Source organism: Cucurbitaria berberidis, assembly GCF_010015615.1.
Source record: "Cucurbitaria berberidis CBS 394.84 unplaced genomic scaffold K460scaffold_3, whole genome shotgun sequence".
Classification (NCBI taxonomy): Eukaryota; Fungi; Ascomycota; class Dothideomycetes; order Pleosporales; family Cucurbitariaceae; genus Cucurbitaria; species Cucurbitaria berberidis.
Window position 1 is genome coordinate 4,022,393 of NW_024468937.1, and position 7,249 is coordinate 4,029,641.

General features: G+C 49.6%; 5 protein-coding genes across 5 annotated transcripts; 3 read left to right on the top strand and 2 right to left on the bottom strand.

Moving 5' to 3' along the window:
* Positions 1 to 396: 396 nt before the first annotated feature.
* K460DRAFT_386370 (GMC oxidoreductase) lies at positions 397 to 2,319 on the bottom strand (the record flags this gene model as incomplete). The annotated part of the gene is made up of 3 exons (XM_040935585.1): positions 2,136 to 2,319; positions 1,016 to 2,088; positions 397 to 966 (listed from the first exon to the last, which is right to left on the bottom strand). Exons 1-3 carry the CDS (start codon positions 2,167 to 2,169, stop codon positions 397 to 399), a joined length of 1,677 nt encoding a protein of 558 aa, XP_040788552.1. The 5' UTR covers positions 2,170 to 2,319.
* A 572-nt stretch (positions 2,320 to 2,891) lies between these two features.
* Positions 2,892 to 3,428, top strand: K460DRAFT_244619 (uncharacterized protein; the record flags this gene model as incomplete). Its single annotated transcript, XM_040927338.1, has 3 exons — positions 2,892 to 3,042; positions 3,093 to 3,340; positions 3,390 to 3,428. Coding segments are annotated over 3 exons (438 nt in total), but the record flags the coding sequence as incomplete, so codon positions are not given.
* A 33-nt stretch (positions 3,429 to 3,461) lies between these two features.
* K460DRAFT_284567 (uncharacterized protein) lies at positions 3,462 to 4,709 on the top strand (the record flags this gene model as incomplete). Its single annotated transcript, XM_040928747.1, has 2 exons — positions 3,462 to 3,647; positions 3,699 to 4,709. The coding sequence occupies 2 exons, from the start codon at positions 3,462 to 3,464 to the stop codon at positions 4,707 to 4,709; spliced, it is 1,197 nt and encodes a 398-aa protein (XP_040788554.1).
* A 199-nt stretch (positions 4,710 to 4,908) lies between these two features.
* Positions 4,909 to 5,229, bottom strand: K460DRAFT_406219 (uncharacterized protein; the record flags this gene model as incomplete). Its single annotated transcript, XM_040936929.1, has 1 exon — positions 4,909 to 5,229. One exon carries the CDS (start codon positions 5,227 to 5,229, stop codon positions 4,909 to 4,911), a length of 321 nt encoding a protein of 106 aa, XP_040788555.1.
* Positions 5,230 to 5,820: 591 nt separating this feature from the next.
* On the top strand, positions 5,821 to 6,841 carry K460DRAFT_386372 (uncharacterized protein; the record flags this gene model as incomplete). Its single annotated transcript, XM_040935586.1, has 3 exons — positions 5,821 to 5,914; positions 5,975 to 6,525; positions 6,578 to 6,841. The coding sequence occupies exons 1-3, from the start codon at positions 5,875 to 5,877 to the stop codon at positions 6,839 to 6,841; spliced, it is 855 nt and encodes a 284-aa protein (XP_040788556.1). The 5' UTR covers positions 5,821 to 5,874.
* Positions 6,842 to 7,249: the final 408 nt, after the last annotated feature.

Sequence of the window (7,249 nt, forward strand, 5' to 3'; positions counted from 1 at the left end):
CAATGCAGGACAACTCAGCTTCCGGAAGCGGATACCTGCAGCCTTGGCCTATGAAGGCGGTCGAAGTAGGGAACGATCTGATATCCGTGCGTTTGTGGAGCTATCTGCGGTATTAAACTCGGGTTGAAGCTCGGTAGCATCGGACCGCCTATGGTGACCGAGAAGTCACCGTAGACAATAATGACGAGGCTGCCAATATCACCGAGCTGACCATGGAATCGGAAAAGGCCCGTTAGACTGGATGGGGGTGCTGAACGTAGGAAATACAGGGCATATCCAGGACGACAAGGTATAACCGTGTTATGCTGTGGTATTCGATGTTATGACAATCCCAGGAAACGAAGAGCTGACATAGCAGAAGCGTGAAGGTTCGCTGTGAAGTCATTTCAATGGAAGCTACAATTTCTCCTCTGAACTTGGCTCCGCCTTGCCCCGAACCTCAACCTGCCCCAAGGCATACTCCTCGGCCAAAACATCCGCTCCAATTTCGCCAAGTACATACGCAACGCTCTGAGTGTGGGTATTCATCACAAAAGGACAAACACTCAGATCAATTACCCGTAACCCTTCAACGCCAAACACTTTGAACTTGCTATCCACCACCGCCTCCTCTGCGCTCTTCCCCATCATAGCTGTACAGCTCATATGCCAACTACTCCTTAAATTGCCTTTGACATGCTGCCATATAGCTTCGTCAGAGTCGTCAGCGGGCCCAAGCCGCTTCAGGGTACGAGACGAGAAAATGGGGGCAGATTGAATGCGCATTACTTCGCGAATACCTTCAATGAGAACGCGCTGATCGAAAGAGTGTGTGAGGAATTTGGGGTCGATGAGTGGTGCGATGCTTGGATCTGATGACTGAAGTGTCACGGTGCCTTTCGATTGAGGGTTCATTATGAGGCAGATAGCACCAACGTATGTTTCTGAGTCTGCAGGCTCGTAGGCGAGAAAGGAGGGGAGTGAGTGCTACATGATGTTATTAGATGTTATGCAGGTTCAGGTAAGAGTGTCGTACTGTCGCTATCTCCATCGCTGGGACGGTCGCTTTATGCATGTGCTTTTGTACTCGTAATGGTAGCTTCTGGAACTCTGATGAAGAGATTACACTGGGCAACTTGAACCAGCCCATTGGAGTGGGACTTTGGGTTGGAGGTCCGGGAGGCAGTGCCGTATCCTTCTCCAGTACAACCCCGACTGTCGAGAAGCAGTGGTCTTGGAGGTTTACTCCCACCATAGGAAGCTCTTGTACAGTCGAAATATTGAGACTCTCTAGTTCGTTCTTCGTGCCGATGCCAGACAGTTTGAGAATTTGAGGTGTATTAAGGGCGCCACCCGCGAGGATGACTTCTTTACGGGCTATGAGTTGTTGTCCATCGATAGATTCAACGCCGATCGCTCGTTTACCATCGAACAACACTCGTGCGACTGGTGTATTGACTAGAACTCTCAAGTTTGGCGGCGTTCGAGAGAGGTACGCGCTTGACGATGTTGCACGAATGCCCTTGGCTATGCACACACTACCCATGCCCATACCAATGGGATCGCCATTGTTCACGTCTGGATTAATGCGATGTCCAGATTGTTCAGCGGCCGTGAAAATGTCGCCGACATCCGGAAGCCATGATTCGCCATAAGTGAGATCCAGATTGCCCGATGTGCTGTGATTGTGAGGTTTCGCATTGATTCTGTGATTCATAGTCTGGTCTGGTATCCTAGTATCAAGGTTCGAGATCCTCTTAAGCACGTTCTTCACGTTTGACCAGGCAAAGCGCTCGTCGCCAACGATACTTGCCCACTCATCGTAGTCATCCCTCGGTCCCACGGTCCACCCACAGAAGTTGATAGCTGTGCTCCCTCCCAAGCCTTTGCCTCGCGAATAGTCTATCACCTGGCCCTTTAAATGTGTTTGTGGGGTAGTCTTGTAGTGCCAGTTCAATGGAGATCCTGCTGCGAAAGCCACATTATAACGATCGGCACCTGAGAGGTAAGCAGCTTCGTCATTTGATCCTCCTGCTTCAACGAGCAGGACTGAAGGTACGTTAGGTGTGTGGGCAAGGCGCGATGCAAGAACAGCGCCAGATGCTCCAGCTGGAGTTTGTTAGCAGGCATGCCTCTTTGATGGGGAAGTCTCATACCGCCAACGACGATGAAGTCGTATGCGCGCTCCATGGCTGGAGGCTTGCAGTCTAGAATGATCGATCGACTGAACAGGTGATTATCTCCCAAGCAAATCCTATCTCAGCTCACGTCGCGTTTCCTACACGCTCTTCCAATCCCTCACCTGATAAGAAAACCCGTGTCAGGCTCATACTGGCGATCATAAACACTCCACAGGTGTTGTGTGACGACGAAAGCCCCGGTAAGCCCCGGTGATTCTTGCGAAATTGAGACGCCCCACACATCCACCACGGAAGCAAACAAGTACAGCCGCCTTGGTACGCCACACCCAAGCGCACAATCTCCCATTCAAAACAACCCTGTCACAACGCTATCATGTTCCACCGGCCAGGTCGCTGCTTCTTGCGGCAGAATACGCGCGCAGCAAGAATTTTGAGGCAGCCCAGGACTCGAAAAACAAATGTAGCCGTGCCTTCCGGAGGAAATGTGCAGTCTTTGAGGAGGCACGCACCTGTGTGTTGCCCAAGCAATTTACAGCCCCTGTCTACATGTGCGAAAGGACAGTGCTCTGCAGGTCCGCGGAGGCGTAGGACAATCAGAACGGACAATCGTGTCTGAGCTGCAGCTGAGGTGAAAATAAAGCTGCGGGTCATCCCTGGGTTAGTATAGACTTATCAACTTTGATTCAACTCTATCCTGCGAGCCGTTGGAGTTTTGCCCTAGTGTTTTGTGAAGCTGCCTCTATCTCCAACGCGATAAACATCAAGATGGGTCGTGCTTCAGCACTTCTCAAGAAGCTTGAGGTGAAGCCTACCGACGATGAGTATGAGACGATTAAGACAAGTAGGTGGGGAAATAGGGACGTGTATCCGATCGCTCACGACAAGAGGACGTATGGTGTCTATGCATATGTGAGCTATTGGGGTAACAATCATATCGGACCATACAGTTGAGCCTATCTTTGACATCGTCAGGTACATGCGGCATCTGTCTCTCATCATGGACTATCGGAAGTAGTTTGATCGGCATTGGCTTAACGGCTGCCCAAGCAATGACTGCGATCACGATTGGCATGCTCATTGCTTCCTGTACGGCGTTTCTCAACGGTACACCTGGAGCGAAGCATCACCTAGGATACGGAATGCTGGCACGCTCAGCTTTTGGACTTTGGGGTAGCTATTTCTGCATCATGCTGAATGTTTTCCAGTCATTTGTCTTCTACGTGTGTGTCGACTTTCCATGCTTGTAGGCTTGATACTGACAGTGAGTAGGGCACTCAGATGTACTTTGGTGGACAAGCCTTTGTCCTTATCCTGAACGCCATTTTCCCAACTTTCCTACGCATGAAGAACACGCTCCCTGCAAGTGCCGGTATCACTACACCTGGGCTTATTGGCTTCGTGCTCTTCATTATCTTGTATTTCCCCATCATCTACTTCGTCCCAGCATGGAAGGTGCAAAAGTTGCTTGAAGTGCAAGTCGTAATCGCAACTGCAACACTTCTTGGGATCATGGGATGGGCCGTCGCTGTAAGCGGCAACATATCACTCTCAAGAACGTGACGTACTGACTCTACCAAGGCAAATGGCGGCAGTCCCGGCAACCTCGTCTCCCCTGCCATAAAGCTCACCAAAGCTGAAGCTGGCTTTCGCGTCGTCCAAGGTATAACGTCCGTAGCTGGCACATACACTGGCGGTACAGACCGAGTATCAGATTGGACGCGTTACGGACGATCTCGCCACACGTCCACACCCGCTATCATCACCTTGGCCGTCACTGTTACCCTGACCGCCTTGGTGGGGATCATCTCAACGTCCGCATTGGCTGAACGATATGGCATGCTCGAATGGAACCCCCTCATTATGCTGCAGTGGGTACAAGCGAACTACTACACGCCCACATGCCGCGCAGGAACCTTCTTCGCCGGCGTCGGACTATTGAGTGTAACGGTGTTCGTCAACTATACGCAGAACTGCGTGTCCAGCGGCATGGACGTCGCCATGCTCGTCCCGCGCTACATCACGCAGCGCCGCGGCGCAATCATCTTCTCCATTCTAGGTGTGCTTGCGAACCCCTGGCGCTTTCTCACCCAAGCGTCGACCTTCATTACCGTGCTCAGCTCCTTCGGTGTATTCATGTCTCCCGCAGCTGCCATCTTGGTTGTCGACTTCTGGCTCATCAGGCGGCAAAAGTGGAACATCCCCGAACTCTACGCTCCTGGCGGTATGTACTGGTTCACTGGCGGCGTGAACTGGCGCGCAATGGTTGCATACTTCCTTGGCATGTGGCCAGCTCTGCCCGGCTTTGTTGGCGCTGTGTCCAAGCCGGGAAGTGTGAGTGTGAACATTGTGTGGACGCGATTCTATCAAATCAGTTTCTTTTTTGGCTTCGCCACAAGTGCGATTCTGTTCTATATCTTCAGCAAGATCTCGCCACCACCAGGTCTAGGTGTGCAGGTGGATTTTGACATTGACGGGACTCCAGTCGGTATGAACGGAGAGGTCATTGATCGGGATGGGAGATTAGAGAAGGGGACGGGTGTGGATGTTGATATTGATATTAAGAAGATGGAGGTATCTACGCACTCATAGAGGACTGGGAGAGGTACTAGTTGTGAATTGGCTTACTCTTACCTATGTTATGATCTCCTCCTCTATGATTACCCCAGACCCTCAAGTCAGGCTAATTATATTCATCATCAGAAACACCGAAGCATTGACTAATAGCTTTAGGTGAAATTTAGACTTCTGCCAACGCCAAAGACAGCACCGCACATAGCTACTTGACCAACTAAATCCAACGCTCATTCAACTCACGCATGTCGTTCTGCGCCAACCGCAATACAAGTTCTGACTTGTTACCGCGGACCCTCAACTGCTTCCGCTTACAGATCACACGGAGCTCCATCAGGAACTTGGCTTCGTACTGCTTCTGGAAATGCTGCTGGAGCTGCTCGTTTTCCTCAGCTTCGTTTACAAATGATGCATCGTCATCTGTTGGAATTCGGGACTGCATGTGATGAGGTAGAGATGCCAAGGGGATGGAGAAAGGAGAAAGGTTGCCTGTGGAAGTGGGAGGAGCAGAAAACGACCGGGGCTGGATGTGGGACATTGTCGTAATGTTGAAGTCGAAGTTGAGGATTTGAAGTGTGGTTTGTATCAACTTGGAAGGGAAGTATAGTAGTCAATTTGAGGAGGCAGGAGATTTTCGATCTATGTGAAAGTACATGCTGGGTCTGTTGTCTCGTAGGCAACATTTTGCTAAGACAATGTACTTTGCGTTCTAGTGAATTGTCTTATAGCTGGCTAGAGGCACTAACTAAAACAATGTTCTGCCAATCAAGATGTGAACAAATCTTAATGATTGTGGATTAAGAGATTCAAACCTGTTGAAATGATCAAGACATTACTGCCTTAATACTGTGTTAAGGTGCTGTGTAGCACCTGGATTGTAGTTTTATGCTGATGTCTCCTACTGCGTTGTATGATCCGCATTTGTTAGCTTTGACTTTACTTTCAGACAAAGAAATAAGAATTATCTAGTATATAAAGACCATACGTGTTTCAGATGTAATCTTATGATGATAAATCTGCAAGTTTAGTGGGGACCTTCTCGGGCATGGGAAACTGAGGGGTAACGCGCAACACCAAACCCTCAATAATCGAATCCGTTACCTTCATCACGACCACGTTCTCCATTTAATCCTTACATATAAGCTTTCTCATCGTCTAACTGGAGTCTCACGTTGAAAAATTCATGACTATTGAGATTACCAGCGATGCCGACCTTCCAAAGTGTCTGAACACGCCATCGAAGCAGACTAAAAAGGCGCAGCAACTGGCCTGATCGCACGCAGGTATCCCCGCCAAAAAGGCCGAACGGCCCCGACCGCAAGGATTTTTTAGTAGGACGGTGATTGTAACACTGCAGAATGGCGAAGACGTCGTGGTACAGTTCCGACTTGAACCTCTAGATCTTGAGCCCTTCCAGGTTTCCCGGAGAGTGCTTGGTGCGACTGTCCCACATATCAAAGTGATTCAGGACAAAGAGTTGGAGTCAGAGAAGATATGGGCTTACTGGATGACGCGCATACCTGGGAAAACATGGCTCGAGGGCGCAAGAGGGAGAGTCTCACAAACGAGGGTTACTACCGTCCGATCCTTGGGCCGGATTTTGTCCAAAGGCTATGTCGACGATAACAGTGGGCTGGTTATTGATAGCAAGCTTCACCCGCATTTAGAGCTACTCCTAGCCTCCGAAGATCCCCAGATCCGTCGATTCCATGTCGTGGCGAAGGATCTGATCGGCAAATTAGACCAGCTCAAGAATCTACCCCTTTTTGTCGCTCACTTCGACCTAAACCATGTCAATATCATGGTTGATGAGGACTGCGAGGTTTCTGGTATCGTAGACTGGGAACTATCGACTCCACACACTTGCTGGCGACTTCTCCGAGCAGAAATTTTACATGCCGCCCGAGTTTGAGGATGCAGAGAGAGGATTCTGGCAGGAGATTTGGGATGGGATTCCTGAGAACGTTCGCAGTCGTGCCAACCCGGAGGCGGTCCAAATCGCCGTCACGCTAGGGACGCTTCTGGGTGCCTTCCAGCTAGAGGACGGCAAAATCGGACCCTACAACCCCGTAGTCGTTGGAGCCCTTCCAAAGTTTCTTACCCACCGCATTGCCTTGATAAGGGGTTCAGGCTCACCATACTCAGAATGAGTGAGAACTATGGCTCAACCTTACAATACAATACATTGAACCAATCAGCCCACGATGGAACTATTTGATGTGGTGATACGTGACTTGAGAACACAATGTGGGAACACAAACGACATAGAGGGGTGACTAAGAAGGATGCGAATCCGACCTGAGATGAGGCTAAACATGACTTCAGCACGTACGTTTCAAGGCAGATTTACAGATTGTCAGACCATCTCTTATTAGCTAGAACGGGAGCCTTTTTCTAAGTTAACTAAGCGTTAAAATAGATCAATAGTAAGAACTCTTTGGTAGTAGGAATTCCATATTAATCTTATTATCTACATGTTTTGCTTGTACTAAAATTAGAAGACCCGTCAAGCCCAGAGTACAAGACCTTGAGCAAAGAAACAGGAGCAGAAGATTGTA